General features: G+C 52.6%; 1 protein-coding gene across 3 annotated transcripts in view; it reads left to right on the forward strand.

The window, feature by feature from the left end:
- Positions 1-16,594, forward strand: part of GNA15 (G protein subunit alpha 15) — a 17,490-nt gene extending 896 nt beyond the window's left edge. For 2 of the 3 annotated variants that reach the window (XM_033854721.2, XM_033854722.2), the window contains exons 2-7: positions 6,776-6,960; positions 8,571-8,725; positions 9,411-9,539; positions 11,889-12,018; positions 13,238-13,391; positions 14,380-16,594. In XM_033854721.2, coding sequence (XP_033710612.1) covers positions 6,776-6,960; positions 8,571-8,725; positions 9,411-9,539; positions 11,889-12,018; positions 13,238-13,391; positions 14,380-14,606 — 980 coding nt within the window. In that variant the 3' untranslated portion in view covers positions 14,607-16,594. The remainder of the gene's footprint in view (positions 1-6,775; positions 6,961-8,570; positions 8,726-9,410; positions 9,540-11,888; positions 12,019-13,237; positions 13,392-14,379) is intronic. The other variant, XM_033854723.2, reaches the window with a different exon arrangement.
- Positions 16,595-17,798: the final 1,204 nt, after the last annotated feature.

The following is a 17,798-nucleotide window of genomic DNA, read 5'->3' on the forward strand; positions in this document are numbered from 1 at the left end:
AGCGCGAAGAACAGGAGGAAAATAGAACAGGGTGAGGGAGTGGGGGTGACTTGGGTGTGGTGGATTGGAAGCCTCTGAGACCTCATGTCTTCTTGTCCACGTGTGTCCACTCCCCCAGCCACCTTGCCCTGTGTATGACCCTGCTGGCCTAAGCCCAGGGACGCCAGCCTTGGAGGGTCTCCTGGGACTGCCTGAGCCCTGAGGGAGGGCCGGGGAAGTGTTCCAAAGTCCCGCCTGCCTGTCCTGGGGCAAAGAGCCTGGTCATCTGGGTGGCGGTCCTCTCTCTTCTCTTGCTCAGTGGCAAGGGGCAGCCCTGAGGGGTGGAGAGAGAGGAGAGGGTGGGGGCATGGGACCCCAGTGAAGCTGTCTGAGCCTGGAAGGTTTTAATTAAGAATTTAATTTCATAGCTATCTCTATTCACTTTCTGTAATAGCTAGGCTAGTATATATATGTTATTTACTATCTTTTAATAAATAGGGCTATTCCTTCTCGAGTGAGCTTTGGTTATTGGTATCTTCCAAAGAGTTTGTCCATTTCTTCAAAGTTGTCAAATATATAGGCATAAGGTTGTTTATAACATTCCCTTGTCATCCTTTCATGTCTGTGGGATTTGTGGTGATGTCTCCTTTTTCATTCTTTGTCTTTGCTCCATTTTTCTTGACCTGTTGGGCTAGGGGTTTGGCAGTGTTAGTGATACTTCCTTGCACATCTCAGGTTTTCTTTAACCACACCTCAGGACCTTTGCACTTGCCATTCTCCCTGCCAAGGGCTCTCAGCATCCCCCAAGCCTTTGCATGGCTGGTGCTCTCACTCCTTTCACTCAAGGCAGGTCTCAGCTCAAGTGTCACTTCCTCAGAGAAGTCTTCCCTGATTTCCCGGGCTTCAGCCCCATCTTTCTTTCTCGCCTGATTTTTCTTCATACCACTCACTCGCTGACGCTCTCTCAGGTGTTTTCTTGTTTCCTTGTTTATTGTCTGTCTCTCCAGTTACACAGCAAGCAACACAGAGGTGAGGACCATGTCCATCTTATTCACTCCTGTGTCCCCAGCATCTATTTCAGGAGTACGGTGACCTGACGTAGAGCAGATACCCGATGCATGATTTATAAATGAGTGAATGAATGAATGAATGAATTCTGTTTCAGGGATGATTTTCCCCAGAGCTGTACCATATCTTCCTGGAGCTTGGAAAGTCCCTTGCCCCACTGATCACTGCACAGCCAGTCCCAAATCAGGAAGCCACTTCTGCTGGTAGGGGTGGGAGAGGGGAGAGGGGAGGTTGTCCACGTGCCCAAGCACAGATGGTGGCCCTATAGACAGCCCGCTGGACTGTGGTTTCAACACCCCTATCCAAGCCCTGAGGGCTGCTTCCACATCTGCCCTCTTTAAAAACAGGAATTGAATCCAAAAGTTATTATTTTTTTTTTTTTCTGGGAGGTGGCTGACCCTTTGGAGGAAGAAGGCCAAGGGGCTGGGGGTCTGTCCCTGACAGGAAGTGGTCACCACGTTGAGGAGGGGGAAGACTCAGAATAAGGCAATTAAAGGAGCCAGCTCTGTCCATACTATGTGAGGTAGGAACCACTCCAGACGGGGAAACCGAGGCCCAGAGAGGTGAAGCGACCTGCCCGAGGTCACACAACCAGGATCGGAACCTAGAATTCTGGTTCCACAGTCCACACGCTTGACTGCCCTGTGAACGTGCCGCTACAGAAGCCCAATGACAGATGGGGAAACTGAGGCCCAGGGCGGCGGCAGGATGGGTCTGGGGTCTGCAGCCAGTTTTGAGGCAGAGCTGGGCAAAGAAGATGAGCTGTCTGCTCTCAGGCAGCTCCCTGTGTCCCAGTGGCCCAGTTTCCTGGGGGAGGATGGCGGGGCTGGGACTGCCATCAACCATGGAAGGAGCTGCACAGCGTCTCGCGATGCCTGGGGCTTGGCACGGCTCCTGGCCTCCGCGAGTTTCTACTTCCTCACCCATTCCCAGAAGGAAGCAATCACTTCCCGTCTGGCTGCGAGGACGTGCCAGGTGGCAACAGCTCTCCCTGCAGCTCCCAGTCCCATTTGGGGGGCTTGCTGAACCACATCAGGAGAGGGAGCAGAGAGACTCCTGATTCCTCAGTGGCTCCAGGACAGTCACAGCTGCAAAGGTGGAGTTTTTCAGACTTCAGGTTGTGAGCCACTTGTGAGTCACAAAACCCAAGCTGTGGGTGGCAACCAGGATATTTTTTTTTCTTTAATGAAACAGAAGAGGAAAAAAAAAAAAAAGAAATCAGTGCATCTCAACAAAATTAACTGTTGCGGACTTCCCTGGTGGTGCAGTGGTTAAGTATCCTCCTGCCAATGCAGGGGACATAGGTTTGAGCCCTGGTCCAGGAAGGTCCCACATGCCGTGGAGCAACTAAGCCCGTGCACCACAACTCCTGAGCTCATGTGCCACAACTACTGAAGCCAGCGTGCCCAGAGCCTATGCTCTGCAACAAGAGAAGCCACCGCAATGAGAAGCCCGCGCACCGCAATGAAGAGTAGCCCCCGCTCGCTGCAACTAGAGAAAGCCTGCACGCAGCAACGAAGACCCAACGCACCCAAAAATAAATAAATAAATAAAAATTAACTGTTTCTTGGTGAGATCTTTCTTTGTTCTCCACACTTTTGGGGGCAACCCAGAGGAAGCTCAAAGGGTGCAGCCCCCTGCCGTAGGTCTCACCGCCGTCTTGGCAGCACCCAGAGGAGCCGACGAGCTTCCGAGTGTCCGTAGAAACATCACATGAACTGATACTTTGATGAAGGTGAAGGATCCACAAGGGCTTGTGTTTACTCCTCTGCTTTTCCAGTAGCTGTGTGACCCTGGGAAAGTCACTTCACCTCTCTGAGCCCCCACGTCTCCACTGCGAATGGGAAAACAGTGGGAATCTTAGTGACGATAATTCAGGCAGTGCCTGGGGAACTTCCCGGAATGATTATTAAAAAGCCCGTGAGCTCTGGACTCAGAACCGGGTTTGAGTCCCAGTTTGGCCACCCACCAGCTGCATGACCCAACCGATCTGGGACTCAGTTGCCCCACGTGAAATGTGGAGCCAAGAGCCATTCCTCTTGTGGGCTCAGGCAAGCTGGTGCGTGTGGACCCCCCGGCACCCTAGGAGGACAGGGGGGCTTACGGTACCTCTTCCACCTCCAAATAGCAGAAACTCCGGACACCAGCCCGTCTCCCAGGTTTCCCAGTGGGAGGCGAGGCTGTGGGTTTATCTCACTGACTGTGGTAGTCAGAGGTTCTACTGCAGGAATATTTATTGAGTTTGATGTATCCCCGTCCTGAAATCCAAGGAATCTGAGACACATGTGGCTCCTTACTGAAGCATTTCAGATTGTGGAACTGTGGGGCGTTTTTTGTTTGTTGTTGGTTTGTTTGCAGGAAACTTTTTATTTTGGAATCATTTTCGAAGGACAGAAATGTGGCAAAGATAGTCCGGAGAGTTCCCGTCTCCTCCTAAACAGATTCCTCTCGTGGTGACATCTTACATAAGTGCTGTGTGCTCATCACAGCTGAGATATTAATGTGGGAACCGTACCATTACATTTCTGTTAACTAAACTCCAGATTTAGATTTCACTGGTTTTTCCACCACGGCCCCTTTTCTGTTCCAGCCTCCAATGCAGCATCTCACATGACATTTGAGGGTTTTTTTTATTTTAATAAGTTTATTTATTTTATTTTTGGCTGCGTTGGGTCTTCGTTGCTGCATGCAGGCTTTCTCTAGTTGTGGCAAGCGGGGGCTACTCTTCATTGAGGTGCACGGGCTTCTCACTGCGGTGGCTTCTCTTGTTGCAGAGCACGGGCTCTAGGCGCATGGGCTTCAGTAGTTGTGGCACGCAGGCTCAGTAGTTGTGGCGCACGGGCTTAGTTGCTCCACGGCATGTAGGATCTTCCCGGACCCGGGCTCGAACCCATGTCCCATACATTGGCAGGCGGATTCTTAACCACTGCACCACCAGGGAAGCCCTTGAGGGTTTTTTTTTTTCCACTTTCTTAACTTTTCATTTTAAAATACTTTCAGAGTTATAAAAAGTTGCACCGGATTCTTCTGCAAATGTTAACATTTTATCACATGCCCTTTATCCCATCCCACCCTGCTCTCTCCCTCTCTCTCTCTCTCTCTCTCTCTCTCTCTATATATATATATATATATATATGTATACACACACATTATATATAAGTATATGTGTATATACTTATAATTTACATAATGCATAGCTATAGTTTATTTGTTATACATTTATATATTATATTTAACACGTACGTATTCATTTTTATCGGAACCGTTTGTGAGTAAAGTTGCAGCCCTGACACCTTTTCCCCCCCAGATACTTCAGTGGGTTTACGTCCCACTAAAAAGCAAAGACCCCCCCAGGGCAATGGTGAGCAGGCGATGAGCGTGATGCAATCCCGTCACCATCACGTCCCGCTGGCATTCCCAGTTTCCCCATGAATGTCCTTTAGGGCCATAGCAAATTGACTCTTTTCCTTGGATCTCGAGTGCAGCGGTGTCGCTGGGTCCTGCCCTCACTGCCTTCAGAATTGCTGGGAGTGGGAGGGGACGAGAGCCCCCCAGGGGCGGTACAACAGAGTTCCACCCCGTCCTCTGCCGCTTCTTACACTCCCCGCCTCCTCCCTGCTGTGTTTCCTCTGCTCCTGGTTCCTCTTTCTGGCTCCAGCCAGGGCACCCCTTCCCTTTTTGCTGCTGATCCCAGTTCCTCCTTCACGAGTCCCCTTCCCCACCCCTGGAGGGACCCCACACCAGTGTCCCCCAGGAGCCGGCAGGGTGACAAGGTGTTGGAGGTGGTTCCCGGCCCCACACCTCCCGCCTGGCTCTCATGCCCATTTCACAGACAAGACAACAGAGGCTCAGACAGGGAGATATCAGGGCTTAGACAGCAGGGAGCCAGGCCTTGCTCTTTGAGCTTCCAAAGGTTCTAGTGTTACTATCCCAGACCCATGACCGGCTTTTTGACGTGCGACCCTGCACTCAGAAGGGCCCTGTGGTTTCATCCAGCGCTTGGCCCTGGAGATTCTGTAGGTGAGCCTGCAAGGACCCTTCTCCCCACTCTGGTCCATCAGCAAGGTCGTGTGTATTCTGTCTCCCAAATATCTTGGGCATATGTCCTCTTCTCTCTAGCTCCACGCGGCCACCTGGGTCCAGCCTGGACCAGAACAGTCCCATCTGGCTGGGTTCACCCCTCCCCAACCTGCCCTCCCCTCAGTAGTCAGGGGCCACCTGTGAGCCCCTGGGTCAGGCCCCACCCCTCCTCTACCCACAGCCCACAAGGCCCTGCATGATCTGCCCTGTCCCCTCCCTGCCCTCCCCCTCCCTCTCTCCCCCTTGATCACTCTGCCCCAGACACACAGGCCTCCTGGCTCTTCCTCCAACATGCCAGGCATGGTCCTGCCCCTGGACCTTTGCATGTGCTGTGCCTGCTGTTGGGAATGCTATTCCCCCTTCTCTTCTAATGAATTCTGTCATCTGCCAGGTCTCAGATGAGATGTCACCTCCTCAGTGAAGCCCTCCTAGATTACCCAGCCTAACTCAAAGCCCCCTTCTCCTTAGAACCCCTTCCACAATCATAATTTCACCTCCTCCCTCTCTCCCCCTCGCTCACTCAGCTCCAAGCACACAGGCCTCCTCGCTATTCCTCCAACACACCAGGCCTGGTCCTGCCCCAGGGCCTTTGCACGTGCTGTGTCCACTGCCTGGTGCTCCCTCCTCCAGATCTTGGCACGAGAGCAACCTTCCCAGCCTTCAGATCTCAACGCCAATGTCACCTCCACTGAGAAGCCTTCTGTGACACTTAGCTGTAGTAGTCACTTAATCATTCTTTATCTATTTATCTTATTGTATTTCCTTCACAAAACTTTCTCTTCCTGAAATTATTATAGCGAAAAATAATAATAGTAATTATAATCATGGTAAAGACTACTATTGCTAATAATAGTGGACAGGAATGTAGCTCTTACTATGTCAAAGCACACTCTAGGCCAGGGGTCCACAGACTTTTTCTGTAAAGGGTCAGATGGTAAATCTTTTCAGCTTTGCAAGCCAGAGGATCTCTGACTACTCAACACTGCAGCTGTCCCGAGAAACCAACCCTAGATAATTTGTATACAACAGGGCACGGCCATGTGCCAATAAAACTTTATTGACCAACCCTGAAACCTGAATTTCATGTCATTTTCAGGTGTCACCAAAAAGGAATCTTTGGATTCCTTTCAGCCATTAAAAAATGCAAAAACTGTAACCATTACAAAAATGTAAAAACTGTAAGGGTGAAAAGAATTAGAAATATAAAAACCATGCAAACTGTAAAAATTTGCTGGCCATGCAAAAACAGGCAGCTGTCAGGAATTCCTTGGTGGTCCAGTGGTAGGACTCAGCGCTTTCACTGCAGGGGACCCCGGTTCCATCCCGGGTCGGGGAACTTAGATCCCATAAGCCGCGTGGTGTGGCAAAAAAACAAAAACACAAAACAAAACAAAACCCCAAAATTAAAAATAAAAACAGCGGCCGGCAGGCCGTGGTTTGCTGCCCCTCCTGGGACAAACTTTTAATGAACTAGTTTACCCCTCACGTCCACCCAGCAAACCAGGTTTCACAGGTGGGGAAACCGAGATATAGAGACATGAAGCTGCTCGCCCGGGATCACAGAGTGGGGATTTGAACCCTAGCGGCGGGAGGTGGCGGGTGGTGGGAGCCCCGGAGGGCTGAGCTGACCGCGGAGTCCTCTCCCCAGGCCCTGGCGAGAGCGGGAAGAGCACGTTCATCAAGCAGATGCGTATTATCCACGGGGCGGGCTACTCGGAGGAGGAACGCAAGAGCTTCCGGAGCCTGGTCTACCAGAACATCTTCGTGTCCATGCAGAGCATGATTGAGGCTATGGAACGGCTGCAGATCCCCTTCAGCTGGCCCGAGAGCAAGGTGAGCATCCTGGCTCTCACCGCATGGGCGCCACACTGGGAGGGGTTTCCTTAGGACTTCAGGGTGGGACTGTGTCCCTTCAGATCCCCTAAGTCCTTGTGAAGAACCACCTCCTCCAAGGTTTCCTGGGATCCTGTTCCGCATTCCAGGCAGCTCAGCACCAGCAGGTCCCCCCACCGACTTCGCGGGTTCCCCGTGGACCCCCAGGGCTCAGCCATCTCTCCCTTGGACCCCATGATGCCTGGTAGGAGTCCTGAGTCAGCAGGCGTTTTGTTCTAGAAATATTAGTACGGTGGACTGGTTCCTGAGCCCTGCCCTACTCTGCTGGGGGGAGGGGTGCTATGCAGACTGTGCGTCACATCACCCTTCTCTTTAAAATTTTTATTTTATTGTGTGAAGAACACTCAACATGAAATCTATTCTCTTAGCAAATTTTAAGCGCACGATGCAGTATCAGTAACTGCAGACACAATGTCATCAGGGAGAGCTCTAGGATGTATTCCGCTTGCCTAAGGGAAACTTTATTCATAGCAACCCCAACTCCCTTCCCCTAGCCCATTCTACTCTCTGTGTCCATGAACTTGCCTCTTCCAGATGCCTCATGTAAGCGGGATCGTGCAGGATCTGTCCTTCTGTGACTGTGTTATTTCACTTAATATGGTGTCTTCAAGGTTCATCCACATTGTCCCCTGTTGCAGAATTTCCTTCTTTTTAAAGCCTGAATAGTATTCGAGATATATCTATCTTTATCCATTCAACCATCGATGGACATTTAGGTTCTTTCCACATCTTGGCTGCTGTAAATAACACTGCAGTGAACCTGGGTGTACAGATATCTTTTCAAGATCCCAGTTTCAATTCTTTTGGATAAATACCCAGGAGTGGAATTGCTGTATCATAGAGTAGCTCTATTTTTAAAAATTATTTATTTATTTGCCATGTCACATGGCTTGTGAGATCTTAGTTCCCGGACCAGAGATGGAACCCGGACTCTCAGCAGTGAAAGCGTGGAGTCCTAACCACTGGACCGCCAGGGAATTCCCAGTGGCTCTATTTTTAATTTTGGTGGGAACCTCCATACTGTTTTCCACAATGGCTGTACCAGATTGCATCGCCCCAGCAGTGCATGAGGGTTCCAACCCACAAGACCTCAGGACTGGTTCGTTCTGAGGCCTCTCTCCTTGGCTCGTAGATGGCTGTCTTCTCCCTGTGTCCTCACGTGGTCATCGTTCTGTGTGTGTCTGTGTCCCAATCTCCTCTTCTTACAAGGACACCAGTCACGTTGGATTAGCGCCACCCTCATGACCTCATTGTGACTTCATTACCTCTGTAAAGACCCTATCTTCAGACATGAACAACACGAGTGCCTGCTTCCGGTGCAAAGAAAGGAGGACAGATAGAGAAGAGGTTACTGCCCCAGGCAGGGTCCCCCAGAACTGACGCTCCCCGCACGCAAACAAGCCCCTGCTGGCTTCTCGCGCCGCTGTGCGCTCTACCTGTGCCCACCCTTGGTGGACGGACGCCGGCACGAAAGGGGGTGGAGACGTCAGGAGGGCAACCCGCCCCGCCCGGCTGCTCTGACCCGCCCCTGTCCGTCTGTCCCTCCCCAGCACCGGGCCAACCTGATCATGAGCCAGGACCCCTACAGGGTGACCACCTTCGAGAAGCACTACGCCGTGGCCATGCAGTGGCTGTGGAGGGACTCCGGCATCCGCGCCTGCTACGAGCGCCGGCGCGATTTCCACCTGCTCGACTCGGCAGTGTAGTGAGTCTGGGGTCCGCGGGGACGGGCGCGGGGTCGGGGTGCCGAGCGCGAGGCGGTGCCAAGGCGGAGCCAGAGGAGACCCAGTCCCAGGGATCGGAGCCGGCAGAGGGGCCTCAGGCTGGCCAGCTCCCACTGCTGGGAATGCTGTGGGTGGTCTTGCCCCGGGGTGAGGCCGTCCCCGGGGAGCCGCTGCTCCCCAGGTGACACAGCTCCTGGGGTGCACTGTTCATGGGGTGACATCATTCCTGGGGTGACACTATTTCTGGGGTGATGGTGCCTCTGGGGTGACTGTTCTAGGATGACGCTGTCCTGGGGTGACACCATTTCTGGGGTGACGCTGTTCATCATCATGCAGTGAAGCTGTCCTGGGTACGACGCTGGGTGTCTAGTGCTCCCAGCTATCACTGTTCTTGGGGCAGTGACACACCTGGGGTGACAGTTTTCCCAGGGTGACACCCGCGCCAGGGAGACAGTCCTTGGGGTCACGCTGCTGAGGGTGAAGCTGCTTCTCCCGATGCTCCCATGGCCTTGGGCTGTGCTCCTGAGCCACCTGGGACCCCAGAGATCCTGGCCCTGCCCTGGGGGCTCTCTTTCCCCCAGCAAGGTCCTCACCAGGCCCTGGGTGGTGGGCCTGAGAAGCAAAGGGAGGTTTCAAGGCCAAGACTCAGGGCTTCTGGCTCTACAGCTACCTGTCAAATCTGGACCGCATCATGGAGGAGGGCTACATCCCTACCTCGCAGGACGTGCTCCGCAGCCGCATGCCCACCACCGGCATCAACGAGTACTGCTTCTCCGTGCAGAAAACCAGCCTGCGGTGAGCGCATAGCCTGGTGGGTGGAGAAGGCTCCTGTTGGAGGGGCAAAGGAACTGGGGCACTGAGGGATGAGTAGGAGTTGCCTAGTCCCAGCCCCCAAAGGGGCTGCCAGGATGAAGGAGGCAAGGCTGGACACAGACACCTCCAGCCCCTCCATGGAATCAGGACTGGGACCTGGGGGAGCCAAAACTGAGCCCCCAGAGCTCTGGGAGGGTACGTCTTCCTGGAGGAGGGGACATTGTTATTAGGGCATTGAAGAATGAATAGGAGTTCACTGGAGCTAGGAGGTGATGGGAAGGAAGAGACAGAGACTGTGCAGTCAGGGCTAGACCAGAGGGATTGATTTGGAGCTGGGGAAGCTCACCGTTTGAGCTTACCCAGCCCCAAATGAGGGGTGAAGCTGGAGGTCAGGAGACCCAGGAGAAGGCAGGAGCCATGGTTCAGGCAGAAAGGGTTGGGAAGTGCCCGGGAAGTGGCCTTGGGGATGGAAATGAGGGGACAGTGCGAGAATGCTTTCTGATGTAGAATGGGCAGGACTAGATGAGCATGGGATGTAGGGCAGAGAGTCAAAAGTGACTCCCTATGGGTTTCCCATCAAGGTGAGAGAGTAGATGGTGGAGACACAGTGGTGGTGGCGGGATAGGAGGTGTTACAATAGATGATGAACTCATTTGGGGCAGGTTGGTTCTGAGGGGTCTGGGGCATCTGGGAGGTGGCTGGGCGCACACAGGCCTGAGCTGGAAGCCAGAGGTGTGGGTGGCCAGTGCAGCAAAGGATGGTCCATGCAGAGTCATGGTCAGTGTCAAAGGCCAAGGAGAGGTCAGGAAGAATACAGTGAGAGAAGCGACTTCTGGGAGTGGCCTTTAGAGAATCCTCAGTGACTTTAGGCAGGGACCTGTGGAGGGTGCAGGGGGATGCTTGAGACCCTTCAGTGTCCAACCCACCCATGTTGATCCCTTGTTTCCCTGAACACCCCCTCCCCCGGCCCCATGTTGTTCTGGCCTCTGCAATAGTCCTTAGCAGGAAGGTTCATAATTTATCTATTTGCATTGGGTCTCCTCCACTAGACGGAGAGACCCTCAAAGTTAGGGGCTGAGTTTGCTTCACTGGTGATGATCAGCTGAAGGTCAGAGTGGAAGTTTGGAAATGTGAGTGGATGGTTGGAAAGATGGATGGATGGATGGGTGGGTGGATGCATGGATGGACGCGTGGATGGGTAGGTGGGTGGATAGATGGATCAATGGATGGGTATATGGGTGGGTGGGTGTACGTATGTATGAATGGATAAATGGATAGATGGACAGATGGATGGATTGATGGGTGGGTAGGTGGACGTATGGACAAATAGATGGGTGGGTGGGTGATTGGTTGGATGGATGAATAGATGGATGGATGAGTTGGTAAACGTTTAGGAGTAAAAGTAGTGGTTGGGGAAGTTCAGAAGTAAGGCTGGACTGAGGAGAGAATTATCAGATGGGGAAACTTGCGTCCGTTCTTAGGCCAAAGGTGAGGGCTCAGAGGAAACTGAGACTCCGAGCTGGGAGGCTGGCAAGCAGCATACCCCACACCTATCTCAGCCATCGGAGCCCCAGTCTCAACCGCTGCATCACACGCCCCGCTCTGGATACGGGGTTTGAGGGACTCTGAGGATCATGAGAGAGGCTGGTTTCAGGAATCAGGAGCCGCAGGCATCAGCCTGGATTTTCCTCCGGTACAGCAGGGCAAGTCCCTTCTTGCTCTGAGGCTTCTGGCATTTCCTTCCAGCTGCCTGAGTAATGGTCCCATCCCTGGGGAAATGACACAGGGCTTGTTGTCAGTAACCCACGTTTCTTAGAAGAGAGAACAGAAAGGCAGGAGGGCCCAGGCTTTTGCTGTGGTGTGTGTGGGGGTGGAGGCGAACCCTTTCCCTGGGCCACACACACAGGGGACGGCGTTTGCCCATCTGTGTGGCCACTGGACACTCCCACGGTCAACTAGAACACAGCTGATGGGAAACTGAGTTCTGGAGACGATCCGCAATTTCCCTCTTGTCACCCAGCCAGAACCAGGGCAGAGTGAGGGCAACCAGCTGTCCTCTACCATGGGGTAGAAATCAGGCAGCCCAGTGTAGTAGAAGCTCTAGAAAGTGCCCTCTCTCCCTATGCCTCAGTTTCCTCATCCATAAAATGGGCATAATAGCGATACTTGCTCCATGGGGTGAAACGCTGTAACACACAAGGTGGCTGGCATCTATTCTTGTTGCTATTAATATTGCTCATGGCATGTCCCAGCCATGACTGGGGTCTGGGACGCCTCGTCACGGGGGTCCCGATTAGGCCTGAACTCTGAAAGGGAGTTGTTCCCGGTAAGGATCGTGGACGTCGGGGGCCAAAAGTCAGAACGCAAGAAGTGGATCCACTGCTTCGAGAATGTGATCGCCCTCATCTACCTGGCCTCGCTGAGCGAATACGACCAGTGTCTGGAGGAAAACAACCAAGAGGTGAGGGGCCACGATCGATGCAGGGGCACCATTTCCCCTGCTTTTCTTACCCCCATCTTGGCCTGGGGACCCACAGCTGAGCAGGCACTCTTGAGTGGGGCTTTGTGTGTCTGGCGTGGCTTTGAGCTTCACCGTCCACTCTTTTGTGGTCAGACCATTGAACCCCAACACACAGATCTACAAGCATTTGTGAGGCCAGGACCCTGACACACACACACACACACACACACACACACACACACACACACACAGAGTCGGACACTCAAGCCTCAAGACACACACCCACCCCCGCACCCCACTGAAGCACAATGTAAGCTGTCCTGGGAATGTGGGTCATGGGGACAATGTCCTGCTTTTACTCAGAATTCTTCTTTGCGTGAACTCTTCTCCTAATTAACTCCCGGTGTGAAGGTCAGGCACGTTATCATCTCTGACATGTGCACTTTTCAGGGTTAAACTTTCCCATAGACAGTTTTGGGATCCAAGGTTATAATTTCGACTTTCAAACTGAATCAGATAGAATCAATTTGAGGTCATTCTGACACAGATCTTGCTCCAGTCCAGCCACACGAGATGGCCTAGTTTGCTAGGGCTGCTGTGATGAAATACCACAAACTGGGAGGTGGTGGGCATGGGGGTGGGGGAGAGCTGAAACAACAGAAGTGTATCGTCTCATAGTCCTGGAGGCCAGAAATCTGTGGTCAGGGTGTCAGTGGGGCTGGTTCCCTGTGAAGGAGAATCTGTTCCAGGCTCTCCCAGCTTCTGGTGGCCACTGGCAATCTTTGGCGTCCCTTGGCTTATAGAAACATCACCCCATTTTACCTCCATCTTCACGTGGCCATCTCCTTGTGTCCTAATTCTCCTTTTTATAAGGATACCAGACATTGGACTTAGGGCCCGTCCTACTCCAGTGTGACTGATTCTTAACTAATTACATCTTCAAAGACCCTATTTCCAAATAAGGTCTCATTCTGAAGTTCCAGGTGGACATGAATTTTGGTGTGTGGGGGACACTACCCAAACCAGTACAGGCACAAAACCATCTCGGGCGTACATAGGCAGCTGGCCACACCACCCTCAGACCCAGCTGGGTGGGAATTGGGGAGCCTCAAGCTGCTGGGTGGGGGGCCGACAGCCCCATCTCTACGTGGGGAGAGGGCTCCTGTTTGGGCCGAGCTGGCCGTCTAGATCCATGACCTGCTTGTGCCCCCCAACCCAGAACCGAATGAAGGAGAGCCTGGCCCTGTTTGGCACCATCCTGGAACTGCCCTGGTTCAAAAGCACTTCCGTCATCCTCTTCCTCAACAAAACTGACATCCTGGAGGAGAAGATCCCCACCTCCCACCTGGCTACCTACTTCCCCAGTTTCCAGGGTGAGTGGTTCTAGAACTTTCTATCCCTTCACTTCCCAAAAGCAGCTCCCAAGAGAGATGCTGGTCCAGGTCCTACCCCAGCCTAGAGCCAGTGGGGTTTCAAATGCAATGGGACAGGCCTGAGTTCCAGACCCATCTCTGTCCTCTGCCCAAGATCTCTGAGTCTCAGCTTCCCCCTCTGTAGAATGGGAATAAACTAACACAAACCTTCATACTGGATGCTGAAAACAGCAGAAATTTTTCCCCTCACAGTTCAGTAGGCCAGAAGTCTGAAATCACGGTGTCAGCAGGGTTGGTTCCTTCTGGAGGCTCCAGGGGAGAATCTGTTCCAGGCCTCTCTCCTAGCTTCTGGTGGTCGCCTGCAATCCTTGCCATTCCTTGACTTGTAGATGCATGTCTCTAATCTCTGCCTCTGTCACCACATGACTTTGTCTCTGGTTGTCTCTTGTCTTCTTATAAGGACACCAGTCATTCATTCATATCTATATATGAATATATATATTAATATTCATATATGTATATGAATGTGAGATGGGGGTGGGGGGAATCGCATGTGTGCCTCACCAGGATGGCCATCCTTCCCCCCCTCTCTCTCGGCCTCAGTTTCCCCATTTGCACCTCCGCAGGATGTCTTTCTCTGCAGTTCCAGGCTCCCATCCCCCCAGCTCCAAGCCCAGCCAAGAGAGACGGTCTCTTTTTAACACAGTTCAGCCCAAAGTCCCAGAGACCAGTGTCATTGGTCCTTTCCAGATCATGTGACCTGCATGAACACATACCTGATGCTCTTATTGGCTTGGCCTGAGTCAAGTGACCAGCTAGAAAGGCAAAAGATGGCGGTGGCAGGCAGGCACTTTGGTGGGTGGTCCCTGCAGCCCTGTTGCTGCCCATATCGGGGACAGGGTCTCCAGAGCCCACCTTGGTCCCAGGAGGGAGAGGCTCCCACCTGCCCCATGAGCCGTGTGCCCTGACTGCCCACCCCTGTCCCCAGGCCCGAAGCAGGACACGGAGGCAGCCAAGAAGTTCATCCTGGACATGTACACCGGCATGTACACCAGCTGTGTGGACGGCGCAGACGGGAGCAGGAAGGGCTCTTGCTCCCGCCGCCTCTTCAGCCACTACACGTGCGCTACGGACACACAGAACATCCGCAAGGTCTTCAAGGACGTGCGGGACTCAGTCCTGGCCCGCTACCTGGCCGACATCAACCTGCTGTGACCTAGGCCCAACGCTCCGGACTCAGACCCGCGCGTGGCAGGCGGGACCTGCGGGCGGTGGGGGCGGGGTGGGCCAGCGCTCAGCGAACCCAGGTGCCCCTTGTGGCTCCGGCCCCAGGCCCAGGTGGCAGAAGGGCCACGAGTGAGCCGGGGTGGAAGGCCGATCGGCGCCTCCTCCTTTCTCCGTCCCTCAGCAGGACAGCCTCTGTGTCTTCCTTTCCTCGACTCACTGTATCTCCTTGGAGAGGGAGCACAATGGCCTTTTGGGAGGCCGGGGTGCAGGAAAAGGTGAAGAGAGCAGGGGATCCAGGACTTGGGTGGATGGGGTTCTCTTAGGACCCCCACCTCCAGGTATATCGCCCCTTGGGCAGGGGTCTGGGACCCTTTTGGGGGTGATGCACCAGCCCCGGGACAGGGGAGTGGTCCTTCATGCCGAGGGACGCGGACTCTGGCGCCCCCTAGCGGAAAGGAGCCGCATCCTAGCCTGAGGTCTGCGTAGCTCAGGGACTTGCGTTTTCTTACGAGAAAGACGCCCAGAAAACGCTGCCGTATCAGAGCCTCGTGGTTCGAAGTGTGTCCTGCCCCAGTTTTCAGATGAAGGAAACCGAGGTCTACAGGCATCCCCCGCCCCCCTTCCTTACCAGGCTGGGGGCCGGGCGTGCTGCATCTTACAACCTTCTGTATTTATTACCTCACCTTCTGCGGGGCCCCTTGAAGGGTGGACATTAAAGAAATGACATTCTGGAGACCTTTGATTTCTTAGGGGCGTCCTGGTTAACAACCAACCCCCTGCCCCGCGCGGTCCCATCTCAGGTCGTCTGTCCCGGGCAGGGTAGCAAGGAAGGAAAAAGGGAAAAAAAACTTGTGCAGCCACTTGTGTAGGGCATGGTACACAGAGCTGTGTGGGACTGTGTGCACTTTGAGCCAGGAAGTGGAGTTCAGCCTCTCTCCCTGGCCCCGGGGACATTTGAGCTGACCTTCTGTTGCTACTCACCCAAAATTCCAGCAGCAGCCACCGCCTATCTCTGATGGAGATGATGATGATTCCACTTACTCCAGATCCTGGTCTCCCACCATCCTCAGGGCAGGCCCATGAAGCACCAACCCCATCACCCCCATTTTACAGATGGGGAAACCGAGGCACAGAGAAACTGAATAATTTGACTAAGGCTAAACACCTGGGTGGTGGCCAAGCCAAGATTCTATTATTCATTCAAGAGGTTTTTTGTTTTGTTTTACTTTTTAAAAAATAAACTTTAATTTTTAGAATAGTCTTAGGTTTGTAGAAAAATTGCAAATACAGAGGGTTGCCTTATGAAACCATGATTTCCCCTATTATTAATATATTAATATGGTACTTTTTTTTTCCATTAATGAACCAATATTGACCCATTATTAACTGAAGTCCAACAAATTTCCTTTTTTCCCCGAATGTCCTTTTTCTGTCCTGGGACCCCACCCAGGTTCCCACACGACATTTCATCATCACGTCTCCTTAGGCTCTTCTGAGCTGTGACGGTTTCTCAGACTTTCTTCGTTTTTGATGACCTTAACAGTTTTGAGGAGTGCTGGCCAGCCTTTACTTTCCCAGGGCTGCTGTAACGAAGTACCACAGACAGAGGGGCTTAAAACCACGCAAATGTATTCTCTCACAGTTCTGGAGGCAAAGTCTGAGACTAAAGTGTCAGCAGGGCCGTGCTCCCTCCAGAGGCTCTAGGGGAAAGTCCTTCCTGCCTTTTCTAGCTTCTGGTGGCTCTGTGTATCCCTGGCTTGTGGCTGCGTCCCTCCCGTCTCTGCTTGTGTCTTCACGTGGCCATCTCCTCTTGTGCGTGACTGTGTCCAAATTTTCTTTTTACAGAGACACCAGTTACGCTGAATTAGGCCCGCCCAAATGACCTCATCCTAACTGGATTCTATCTGCAGTGATCCTATTTCCAAAGAAGGTCGCGTTCCCAGATACCTCTCATAAAACGTATTTTGGCAAACGTCCTTCGGTTGAGTTTCGTTTGATGTTTTTCTCATGATTAGACTGAGGTTTAGATTTTAGGTCAGAGGAGCACAGAAGTGAAGAAGGTTTTGTCCCATTATATCAAGAGTACATGCCGTCAGCATGACCTTGGTCCCCTGAGTTAGGCACCCAATTCTTATTTATTTATTTGTTTATTTATTTATTTATTTACGGCTGCATTGGTTCTTCGTTGCTGCACGTGGGCTTTCTCTAGTTGCGGCACATGGGCTTCTTATCGCGGTGGCTTCTCTTGCTGTGGAGCACGAGCTCTAGGCGCGCGGGCTCAGTAGTTGTGGCACGTGGGCTCAGTAGTTGTGGTTCGCGGGCTCTAGGGCACAGGCTCAGTAGCTGTGGCACACGGGCTTACTTGCTCCGCGGCACGCGGGATCTTCCCGGACCAGGGCTCAAACCCATGCTCCCTGCATTGGCAGGTGGATTCGTAACCACTGTGCAACCAGGGAAGTCCCTGGTTACTTTCATTATCCCTGATATCATACCATTTCATCCACATCCTTGTAATATACAAAGACTCCCTTCTAAAAAGGATAAACATAATGCAACATTATCACATCTAAAAAAGTTAGCAATGACCCTTGGGTATTTGATATCCAGTCAGTATCCAGATTTCCCCATGTGTCTTGTAAATGTCTTTTCTAAAACTCCCCGCCGCCACCCTGCTGTGCTGCACGGCTTGCAGCTTTGGGGATCTTAGTTCCTCCACCAGAGGTTGAACCCGGACCCTCGGCAATGAGAGAGTGGAGTCCTAACCGCTGGACCGCCAGGGAATTCCCTAAAGCTTTTCATTTTATAATAATATTAGATTTACAGAAAAGTTGCAGCAATAGTGCAGAGTTCCTGAACATCGTCCACCCACTTTCCTCTGATGTGAACCTCCTAGATAACCATGCTACAAGCCAGGTTATCAAAGCCGGGGAATTAACATCAACCATCATCCTATTACCTAACCTCTAGACTCGTTAGAATTTGACCAGTTTTCCCTCTCCTGCCATTTTTCTGGGCCAGGACTCCACATTGCACCTCCTGTCTTTGTCTCCTTGGTGACGGCTCCTCAGCCTTTGTCTGTCATGACCTGTTTAAGGAGTTCTGCCCAGGGGACTTCCCTGGTGGCACAGTGGTTAAGAATCCGCCTGCCAATACAGGGGACACAGGTTCGAGCCCTGGTCC

The sequence above is a fragment of the Tursiops truncatus genome, chromosome 3 (genome assembly GCF_011762595.2).
Source record: "Tursiops truncatus isolate mTurTru1 chromosome 3, mTurTru1.mat.Y, whole genome shotgun sequence".
NCBI classification, from domain to species: Eukaryota; Metazoa; Chordata; class Mammalia; order Artiodactyla; family Delphinidae; genus Tursiops; species Tursiops truncatus.